This window comes from Scatophagus argus, chromosome 2 (genome assembly GCF_020382885.2).
Source record: "Scatophagus argus isolate fScaArg1 chromosome 2, fScaArg1.pri, whole genome shotgun sequence".
Lineage (NCBI taxonomy): Eukaryota > Metazoa > Chordata > Actinopteri > Scatophagidae > Scatophagus > Scatophagus argus.
This window is the reverse complement of record NC_058494.1, coordinates 15,643,798-15,655,718: the sequence shown is the minus strand read 5'-3', so window position 1 is coordinate 15,655,718 and position 11,921 is coordinate 15,643,798. Positions and strand designations below refer to the sequence as shown.

Below are 11,921 nucleotides of genomic sequence, written 5' to 3'. Positions count from 1 at the left end.
GCAGGGCAGGTCAAAGGTTGTTTACACAACAGCATTTGTGTTTCTGTCATAGTCAGTAGCTAACATATGTTTTTTTTTTATGTGTGTGTTTGCCTTCGTCTGATAGCGATGCAGGTAGCAAATGTAAGAAGAGAGAGAGAAGAATAGGTCGATCACATTTAACAAATGTGTGTGTATGTGACTAAACTGGTGCCAGTTACACAACAATAGCTTACAGCAGGTTTTGAGTGTGAAGTTCATGCTGGAAAACTGACAAAATGAGTGTACATATGCAAGCCTGCTGCTGATGGAAACCCAAAATGCAACGCATTCTGTGAACAGGAAAGGGAAGCACTACTCACACTTACAAACCATTAAAAACAAATTGAGAATGGCAGCACGATAGAATCTTGGAAAACAAACAAACAAAAAAACAAAACAAAAATCTTACCTCTTTAGAAAGATATTCTGCTATCTGTTTAATTGGCGATGGTGTTCAAAAGTCACAGCATTGATGTTTGATGGTGCACTGCAATACCGATTTTCTTCTTCTTGTTGTTCAAAGACACTTCAGTGGGGTAGAAATTGGCCAACAGGGAGGCTTTGACCCCATTATTCTTGTTCGCTTGTCAACAGTGACAGTGCGGATATGTTTGTTGCGTTTATGAAGACGAATAATCTCAATTTATCACATACAGTCTCACTGTAATGTAATGAAAGTGAGTGCAGCCCATCCCTGATGGGCAGCATCTGTACGGTGTCCACCAACCAACTTCAGATCTAAGCCAGCGCTTTGTTTAAAATACAAGGTGGTGGAATGATTTAACAACACCAATTAACTGCATGTTATTTGCCTCTAAACACTGAAGGAAGTAGATGTGTTTTTTTTCCTGTAGAGACACTTGCATATAAAATTCCTGCAATGGATTTCATCTCAGTTATTTTGCGCACAAACAAACATCCTGAATAGACAGCTCGTACCCAACCGGCTGGCTGACTCATGGAATCACCGAGGACCACAAACAGGAATGTGAAGAGGAAAAGGTCTGACTAGGACATCTTGTGTCATCGCGTTCTCCTGTGACTTTTGAGCTTTACCTCGCGGAAATGCAACAACACTAAAGAAGAGACATGATAATGTGGAAGAAAATTGAGCATTTGGCAGTGCAGCATGCGTCTAAAATTATTAGCCTCTTTTTTATTGTGTCGTATGTTTAGATTGCACACACGGGACGCTTTTACTTAAAACTAAAACATCTCCTGTTAAGTTCTTAGCTTTGTTAAGTATTTTATGATTTTATCTGGCTAAGTGTCTGCTGGTGTTGCTTTTTCTGTTGTGTACACACACATACTAACAGCACCACAACTTGCCCCAACATGCTATGCCTTCAACCACAGAAGAAGTTCCTAAAAAGAAATGCGAATCTCTTTTAAACACCACGTACAGTATATTTCCATATGCTTGAAACGTAATAACAAGTCTCTAGCATTCAAAGTGACTGGCGTGTTTGGACAGGAGGTGACATAATCTACACCATCTTGAACAGTCTGACACCTGTGAGTTCATACTGCGCAAAAGGCAATCACACAAGAATATAACTGGCTTCAGATGTGCTGAAAAGATACGAAATGTATTTGTAAAGTACAGAATAACAGCAATAATCATTTTAAAACAAAACATGTGCAAGGAGAGTCTGGAGTAAAAGCAAATAACTTTACAGTGTAAATCAACAGATTTGTTGTAATCAGTGAAGTGTTCAAGCACACAGACGCATGGTAACACATTTAGACATGGACACACACACACACACATGCGCACGCACACACACACACACCGAACTGCAGCTCGGGATGAACGGATTCAGTGTGTTGAATACAGTAAATGACTCATAGCTGACAGATTGTCTCAACAGCAGAGGTCTCCTATTTGACGTTTTAGACGCAAGCGTGTTTTTCAGTCATTGAAAGTAGCTGACCTGTTAAAAGTCTGCACCTTCCTCCCGCCAGAAAAGCACAGCTACTAAGTTTTCTGCTGAAACGGCATCTATTTCCCTTTCTACACAGATGGATCGACTTGTATCCAAAGGTGAAAAAACAGGATGTGAAATGGACCGGATTTATTGTGTTACTCTTCCTGCGACATACTGTAACTAAATGAAGTTTGCATCGTCCAGGATCAGGAAACAGAAACAGAGTAGAAATAAGGAGGAGGAATCAAAAATAGTTTCACCTGTGACCTCTGAACATGAGCACCATCATCCAAGCTCTAACATCACTTAGCTTATGTCCTATACAACTTTTACAACAAAATAAAACGCTTTGTCGTGAAGTTTATTTCTTCACCCGTCTCTTCATCCCACTTTCTTAACATACTTGACTTATTTTTTTCTTTGGAAACGTTTTATCTTTGTATTACCTACTGACTATGGATAGGCTTGAGCGATACTACACGTTCTTTGTTCGAGCTTGTTGTTCGCTAATAAAGACATTCTTTGGCTACTTCAGCCTTTCTGCATCTGACACATCCACACAAACTCTCTCACATGATCATAAAATACATGGCCGAAGACACCAGACATTCATGGACATAAACAAGTACAGGTGCAAATGTAACTTTGTTTTTACAGTAGAGGGACAGTGCTATCTTTGGGGATCGTTGGTCAAATCACATGTTCGTTTGTATTTGTTTAAGAGCCGGAAGAGGGCAATTGGTGTGTTTTTGGGATAATACTCGTGTCTTCCTCTTTTAACCTTGTCCCCATTTCCCATTCTTCACCTCTCTGTTTCTGTATTTCCACTTTTTATTAAAACATTCATGAGGTGAGAAGAGGATTGAGGTCGAAGTAGGGAGCCACCTTGATGTCTCACTCGACCTTCTCTTCATCGGTCTTCCACAACCGGCTCCTCCTCCGGACTACCTTACCACATGGAAAACAATTAGGTGCAGTTATGGGGAAGGGAGTCCACAGTTCTGTTTGCCAGACCATCCACTTTTGCTGTGACTGGCTGCTGTTCAGAGGTTGGGGAGTGGAGTGTGTGTCCATCGGAGATGGTGTGTACGCCGAAGCTGGCGAGGAGGTCCTGCAGGCATGTGACGGTGCTTGCTAGCTGTTTCTTCTCTTCCTCCAGAGCAGAAACCTGCTCCCTGAGCTGGCTCTCCGACTGGGACAAAGCCTCCACTCGACTCTCCAGGTCGCGGACGCGAGCATGTGACCTCTGGGTGGGACAGAGTGATACATGAATTGAACAAAGTAAAAGAGAGGAGAAGTTGTGTCCAAACTTGTGTGTGTATGTACCTGCACTTCCTCCAGCAGGTCGAGGTTCTGCTGTCGAAGGCTCTGATTGGTCCTCTCCAGCTGTGCAGCTCGCTGGTGTTGGTTGAGGGTTGGAGACGTGTCCAGCAGTTCATCCTGCAAGACGTGGTACTCCACCTCATAGGCCTGCAGCTGCTTGGACACATCCATCTCACAAACCTAATGCACAAAGAATGTGCAGCAGTAATAGTAATAATAAAAAAAAAGAGTCACTGAATCTTGAAAGAACGTTCAGAAATACAAAACATATTGTATGTGGGATTGTAAATAGCAAACATCAAATTACTTTATTAAATGACACTTCACTTTTAGAGACGGCTTGATATGCTTTACAGGGCAAATTCTCTCTCAGTCTCACTTGATAAAATCTGACAACCCCCCAGTATATCCCCCTCCCCAGTCCACACCTTTGTAATATTGCACAGCATCATGTAAGTCACAAATATGCATGGAATCTAGAAGGGTGGGGTTAACTCTCCACCTTTTTCTGTTTTTTACCTCTAGTTCACAGGAAATTTGAGCATTTAGCTTTCTGATTTGGCGGCCATTTCCATCCATGCATTTTATTTTTTTGTTTTAACTTTTTGTCCATAAGCAAAGACACAAAACAAATTGTCCTTTTTAATTTAGCTTAGCCAGATTATTTTAATCACTTCTTTTAAAAACAAAAGCCAAGATGAGCGCACCAGAAATGATGGTAATGGCTCCTTATTGCACAGCTATGGCAGGTACAGCGGCCCAAAGTGTTAATATCAGAAAGGCAGCAAGGTAGTAATACCAACATTTGTTTTCTCTTCCTAAATGAGTTAGTCCAACCTGTGGGTTTGTTTAACTCGTCTGACTCCAGCCTAACTGGTTGAATACAATGTGATCATTACTGATAGGAATGATGGCCAAAACTATGAACAAAAGGTTTCGTGAAAGTGGAATTTCCATTTACTTTTAACCGCACAGATTCAGCAGATTGTTGTTATATTACCATATAATAAAGCAGAGTAGACAACAAAAGAAAATAAACATCCTGTAAGTACACACCCTGTTTTTTTGTTTTTTTTTAATTTTTTTTGCTGGTGAGACTGTGAGTCACATTGCAGCTAACATATTGCCAAAGTAATGTGGATAAGTGGCACTTGAGGGAAAGTACCGGCAAGCTAGAGCATGACTCAACACCTTTTGCTATTTTATGCAAATTACAAGGTGAATGCATACTTTCTAAACTGTACTGTACTTAGATAACATCTCTCTACATGTTTTTGACACATCAGACATGTTTGCTAATCCCACCTTGAGACAAATGACAACCTACACGATTTTACACGCGAATATTTAATGTTCTGTCTTGACATTAGTTTACATGAGACTCATCTCTCATCAGGTCAGATGGAGTCATTCAAGCCTGAAGCCTGAAGTTATTGACATACAGTAGTTTTCCCATTTTTTTTTTTTTTTTACCACAAATACACTGACACATGAGTTTAAAGGTTAAATGACTTCACTGACACTCCACCCGTCAGCTGTTATAGAGAGAGGGTGTGGTTCACACTGATAGCATCAGTCACTCAAGCAAAATAGCATTCCATATTTTCTTGTTTCGTCACGAAGCAAATTATGTTGCCTCTTTATCACTGCCATGAGTTGTGTAATGATTATAATACTGTGGTGACACTCATCTCTTTTGTGAACTGAGACACGGAGACACTCGGAAACAGTGTGAACATTAAGTGACACAATGACATCATGTTTTTGCATGCTGACGTAGAGGATCAGAGAGGTCATCTGGCCCGTGATCTATGAGCTAGCTAACCTACGCAAATTGATCCAACCTCCCAAAAACTGGCAGGAGGTGGAAATCGTTGCTGCTTATACTCTTGAGTTAAATGATATCATGGTGATATCTTGTTTTATTGTTAATAAATGCCATGAAAAGGACAAAACCAACAATGAAGGAATCTTAAGAGCAAGTGTCTAACTAAAGGCTCACATATTTTATTCCTGTGTGCCAAAGGCCTCCGTTGTCCAAAAACTATTAAAAACACATAAATGGGTCACATGTTACCATGAATGTGGGAAGTCCAGTTTAATCTAGTTTATTATGGCTTGATTTCCTGCTGCAGTAAATACTCAATAGTCCACCAAATGAGAAAGACCAAGGATAGAATAGGGCATTCAGGGGGAAAGGGTCTAATGAAAGACAATATGAAGTTATACTAAAAACAAAAAGAAAGGATCTTCCAGTCCAGGATGCTTCAATATGGACAGTCAGACTAAATCTCTGGCTGAAAACGGTCCCCAACAAATCCACTATTTATTCTCGTTTGATGAACATTTGAGTGCCCAGCTGTTTCCCAAATTATTGGGAATTTCTTAAAAATTAAACTATATATCTCTCAACCATTTCCCATTTGGAAGAATTTATGTTTTCAGTAGAAACAAATGGTTTGGGTCTGAGTACCAGAGAGGAATCAGAAGGGGTTGGAAAGTACTGAGAACACACTGTTGAAGAAAGAATGGGATTTGTTCACTAAAGGAAAAATGCGAGTAATCCCAGACTTACGGTTTAGCAACGACGAATTTATGAAAAATCTTTTGCTTTCCAGCGAATGAAAGGGTTAATATGTTACTGACTGTTGTTTATTCTAACCTGGTTGATGGTTTTTTCCATCTGCACCAGACCCAGTTTGGGCAGCGTGGTCTTGATGAAGTCCACTATGGACTCTAGGTGCTCGTGCTGCAGGATCAGGGGCTTGTGACTCCCCAGCAGACTCAAGGCCACCTTAAAGATGACCTCTGACCCCTGCAGGAACAACATATCTGACAAAGGACAAAAAAAAGGAGGCAAAGGTCACTGACGAAGAAAGAGAAATAAAGAAAAGAACACGACAGGTGCTGGTAAAAGGCCTGACATGGCAGTTTTTCTTTGTTCACAATTATATAACGTAAAATTAATAATGACAGGTGCATTATAGTGCAGCTTACCGTGTTGATTGGTGACTTAAGGGGTTTTCTAAATTGTAAATGCTTTGACGTCAGTAAAAAGATTTAAGCAAACATAAATATAGGCTAGGGTGAATAAAGAGAGGTGGAGTAGGTGTGTGCATATGTGTGTGAGCTTTGAATGCATCTGGGTGTGGTAAGGGTTAGGGCGGATTGCATGAGATCACACAACAGATTAAGGAATGGGAGCGGAGGTGTTGAGCCCCACATTCTGTACAATATCAAGGAGTTCACAGTGCTGCGATGATGCCCTCTAACTGTAAACACACTCGCGCGCACACACACGCACATACACACAAACACAGTTACGCTCAGATGCACACAAGGAGCCAGTGAGTCTGGTTCAGTGACTGAGCACTGTGTAAGAAATTAGGCATGAAAACAACAACAAGGAAGGAATGAGGGAGATAAAAGCAGAGACGTGGAAAATGAAGACATACATACAAGGGCCTGTGGGTGTGATGATATTTACTCAAATGGTAAAAGGTCACTTCAAAGAAAAACAGTCTGTATCTCACAAACAAATGATTTATCTCACACCAATCTGTGTATACGAAACTCACTATTGGAAACGTCATTCCAAAGACACTGCTGCATATGTTGAAATGAAAAACTTTGATTATTATCTTAAAATTTCAATTTCTACTTTAACAACATACAATGCCACTCCCATCTTTCTTGTGGCCCTTCCACATTTACTAGATTTCTTGTATGCACTTTGCTTTACAGCCTTCTATTTCCTCCCACATCACCACTTTCCTCCTCCTCTTCTATCACTCTGTTTCCAAGACCTAATTAGAACAGTTAACTGTGGGGACAATCTAAACATCTCTGAGAACGCCCCCACCATCCTGCTTCTCTTCTGCATCTGCAGCTGCCAAGCTTTTTCTCTGGAAGAAGAAATGATGTGGCGACCAAGTTAAACAACAGTGCGGTTTGAGTGCAGATACATACGCATACTCTCAAAGCTTACCGAAGACTCTGGCTACAAAGCCGAGGGGGAAGTGTGATGCAAAGGCGGTGAGGAACCAGGGTGTGGCGTATAAGCTGGGCCCGATCTCCTGCTGCTCCAAGTGGCTGTAGAGATCCCTGTGGTAGTCATGGAGGAGCCGTGACAGCTGGTACATCTGAATCTGATATGAACAGCAAATCAGAGATTGTTTTTATCGGTCAGACTGGGAGCATGTGCTTGAGTGTATACTATGTGGGAGACGTTTTTTTTTTAATTTTTTATACAAGATTTTGATGCTGGTGGAGATTAAAGACAACACCAAGCAAGTTTAAGAAAGGCTAGACTATCTGCTGCAGTAAAAGAATGCAAACACAATGACTGCACAGCAGTACTTTCCTTTTCAGTAAAGAATCTTTCCACAACTACAGTTTATCACAAAGGGAATAAAAGAATGCAAACACTATGACCATGATGTAGAAGATTTAAGCGTGATGCAGCCTTATGATTTACAGAACATCCATCCAGTGATGCAGTAGTTCTATCAAAACGTGAAATCACATGCTGAATTATAATGCAAAACCTACGCCACAGATAAGTATGGTGGTGTTCTTGCTAACCCCTCCCATCAAGTATCAATCCAACTAAAGTCCTACGCACACCAGGCACTGGTAAACATGTTTCCACCAAACTAATGGTGTCTATCAAAAACACAAAGAAACCTTAGCTGACATTGTGTTGCTTCACGTTTCATATATATTTTCATATATATATACACACATATATATATAAAATGGGAGATGAACAGATAAATAAACTGACTGATAAATGGACATATGAAAAGACAGTAACCTGCAGTCCTCTTTGATGTAATTTAAGTGTGTGAGTAAAAGGGAGAAATGATCTAGAATAAAGTGTGTGATATATATATGTGTGACAAAGAGACTCTGCTGTTTATGTTTTACCTGCAGGATAATCATGTCAGGCCTGTACTGTTTGCGGAGCCCCACGTCATACATTAGAAATTTAAGCATGTCAAAGGCATCCTCTTCCCCCATGTGTAACAGCAGCACTCCAGCAATGAAAGACAGGCCCTGGCAGTAGCCCACCTACAATTACAACAGCAACCACAAACTTGATTTCGACACAGACAAGAAAGGGGGGAAAAAGCCGAAGGCTAAAAGACAGTTTCATTTTGGCAATCAAAGACTAAGAAAGAAACTAGAAACTAGAGACTAGAAAGAATAATAAAAAAAAAATCAAATGATACCTCTGGGTCCAGCAGTGAGTAGGCCTTCAGCAAATTATACAGAGACAGTTGTCCAGCTCCCAGCTGGGCTTGGAAATATGGATGAGTGGGAAAAGTGCGACCTGGATCAGACAAAAAGAGATCAAGTATACAGCAAATATCTGCACTGTTTATATTTAGCATGAAATATTCTGTTAGACTGACATCAGCTTGATATCAGAGTTGCTCGGATAGCGACATCAGCATCAGAAATGTCTTCCTTACTGCTTGACTGCTGGATCAAATATCAGCAGGCATGCAAGTCCAGGTCTGATCTGATACCACATAATTTATAATACATAAATAATATATATGATTTTTTAATATATTGTTAGTAAAATACGGCTGTGTCCATTATACAAGGATTAAGTTTTAGGGATGGCGCTAATATTTCTAATTTCAGCACCGGCTATCTTATAAAGCATTTCAAGACGCATCACATTAAAGGAGACTGTTGAGTTCAATAAGGCAAAAGGGGGGAAAAAAGGATGAATTGGACTGATTGTCACACTAGATAAGAAAAGACATTCTCTGTCATTCATTCTCTGTATGTTTTTGTTCACGTTTTTAACCTTTTAAACTTTGCCTTGGGGATGCCAGACTTCACACTTTTCTGTTGATAAAAAAAGGTTAGAAATGGGACTCGGTGCTTGGGCATGTGCCAACCCATTACAAGTTGTCATGCTTAGAAACATGTTCATGAAAACACATACGCGCAGCTTTAAACAAAGACTGCATACCTTGCCTTTCAGAAGCTTAACATGTAACGGCGGATGGGACGTGCGCCTTTAATAAATGACAACATAATGACCTGGGATCTGTAAAAGAACATTCTTACCATGGACAGGCTAGTAATTGGCAGGTGTGTGTGTATGTTTTGGGACTGAGGACTTCCTGACTTACAGTGTGTGACAGTGAGGCTCTGCAGAAGACAATGACGGTGGTGTAAGTGTGTATGCGTGGAATGTGCTGTGGGGGCTTTAGGTTTGTGAACATAATGCCACGACTCCCTCCCCTGCCTGAAGGGAAGAGTTTGCCTGTGTGTCTGTTCTGTGTGCTGAATGTATGTTGTCAGAGAACTGAACTTTGTGACTTTCACATGTTTACGTCAAATCGATAGCCCTGAATTTCTATCTGAAAACCTCTTTGGCACTTCAGTGTCATAAACACTGTGTGTTTTTATCCTAGAGCACTTAACACCTTCATACCAGGCCCTGTTACCAACTGTCAGCGTGTGCTGTTACCTCCGTCCCCACCCTATTCAATGTGGAGTAAATAAGATAGACAGATGAAAAGCGCAGGGTCAACAACAAAAACACAGCAGGTTAAGCGCTACAGGGACAGATGGGTGGGTGGATGTGTATGTGTGTGGGTGTTATATGGGTGGGGTGTAGGTACTGTATGTATGTGTGTGTGAGTGTGTGGGTTTTTGGATAGGAGGTGTTGTGAACATTTGAGGGTGAAAGCATTAAAATGAGGTTTGAGGGACTAATGTAAGACTTTTAAAAACATCTTAAATACCACACAGAAGGAAACTGAATATCTTTATCACAATGATGCTTGTCAACACGACGGAAGACCAGTAGGGACAATAACATTTACAATTAATATTAAGCGCATGTATTTTTTTCATATCTGCATCTCATTTTGTCAGTATTTTCCAGCTATATAATAACTTCTTCTAACAACATTAATCACATAAAAAAGACGCATGAATTAACCAATTAAATAAGTTCATACAACATTTTGCTAAAATCAAAACACTATGAGTCAGTGAGCTTCCTTGTTGCTGCAGTTACAAGCAGCGGCAGTGTTTGCATCAGGTCTGAGGGTGCTGACTGAAACTCCGCAAAAAAGTATTAAACATCTCTCTTGCAGTTTATAGATTTATGATGTCTCCTGACAGTCCACAAACCAGTGTTTCTGTTTACTTAAGGCAAGAAAAAATATTCAAATTTAAGCCTATTTAACACCTTCTACGGTCTTTTGTTGAGGAAACAATACTTTTTATGACTTTTCAAGACCTGCAAAATCTAAAATGTGCTGAATTAAATGTATTTGTACTGTGTGTGCGCATGTTTTTCTTACCCAAAAACCTGTTTACACAGTTACACGTGGGGACTCACCTTCCTTATGGGGACAAAATGCAAGTCCCAATAAGGAAAAAATTACATTTTAGGGTGAAGGCTTAGTTTATGGTTAGGTTTAAGGTAAGGTTAAGGTTAAGCAAGTAATGGTTCTGTTTAGAGTAAGTCTCCAGGAAATGAACGTAAATCTATGTAATGTCCCCACAGGGTATGAAAGCATAGCGTGTGTGTGTGTGTGTGTGTGTGTGTGTGTGTGCTTCCAAGTTACCCAGATCTATGAGGATGGCGTGTTGCTGTGAGGTGAGCTGTTTCAGCAGCTCCTTGTACGGCGTGTGATTGGCGGGGGGTCGGGAAGGGACCGTCTGCCTGAGCAGGTACTGTTCAGAGAGAAATTTCCAGATCTCGCCTCGATGCTGCCTTGGGACACCTACCAGAGACAAAGGTGGGATTGACTGGGGTGGAGTATTTGCAAAGCAGGTATGGCATATTAACCTCATTAAACTGTTGACAGCTGCACAGATTGAGACCATGTGGCAAGATTTCTGTCAGTAGTATGCAAATGATGTTTGTAGTATGCAAATCATTGAGACTTGAGAATGCGGTGAATCTCAGGGAGGTGAAGATACTGCAACTCAGCGGGGACCCAACCTGACTGTAAAAATACCAGAATGTCAGCTCAATACATACTCTGACTGCATGACAAAAGAGAGCAGAGAGTCATTACAAAATGTGTGAGAGAATACAGCTTTTTTTTTCTACACTATTTTCCCTTGACTTTGGAGATTCTTTCTTAAGGAGTTAAGTGAACCTTGTATTTAGAATATTTACCGCAAACATAAAGAGACAAATTGTTATCATAACACCAAAAGTCAAATGAACAAGATTATCGTTGGTAGGTGGAGTCAGACTAGTTGTTTCACTCCATTTCACCTGGAGGTTGTAATGAGAAAGGGACAATGTAAAAAAGGCCATAAAGGCAAGGCTAACGGTTAATTTGTAAGACTAATTCTATCATCGTAGAGCCTTGGCAAAATAAACAGCCTTGAGAACATCTATCAAACTCTCATCATGTAATATTTAAACATGTGAACTTGCAGCTCTCGTCCTGTCCTTCTGTCAGATGGCCTCACTGCTTTTGAGGAAATCTAACTGTATTCTAACATTGCTATTCATTGGCGATTAGCCTTTTTTTTGTGTGCATTTGTGTTCTGGACTTTAGATCTGGTCTGTTATTTTTGAGGCTGAGGCCAAAAGAGATAACCTTCCTGTCTTCTGTGCAGAACATGCTGATACTAGAAAATGGACAGAAC

General features: G+C 40.5%; 1 protein-coding gene across 6 annotated transcripts in view; it reads right to left on the bottom strand.

The window, feature by feature from the left end:
- Positions 1–1,407: 1,407 nt before the first annotated feature.
- tbc1d1 (TBC1 (tre-2/USP6, BUB2, cdc16) domain family, member 1) overlaps positions 1,408–11,921 on the bottom strand; it is a 43,817-nt gene continuing 33,303 nt past the window's right edge. For all 6 annotated transcript variants that reach the window (XM_046413381.1, XM_046413390.1, XM_046413372.1 and 3 more), the window contains 7 exons: positions 10,880–11,038; positions 8,507–8,607; positions 8,202–8,345; positions 7,261–7,420; positions 5,935–6,104; positions 3,276–3,452; positions 1,408–3,195 (listed from right to left, as the gene is read on the bottom strand). In XM_046413381.1, the coding sequence (XP_046269337.1) occupies positions 2,917–3,195; positions 3,276–3,452; positions 5,935–6,104; positions 7,261–7,420; positions 8,202–8,345; positions 8,507–8,607; positions 10,880–11,038 (1,190 nt within the window). In that variant the 3' untranslated portion in view covers positions 1,408–2,916. The remainder of the gene's footprint in view (positions 3,196–3,275; positions 3,453–5,934; positions 6,105–7,260; positions 7,421–8,201; positions 8,346–8,506; positions 8,608–10,879; positions 11,039–11,921) is intronic.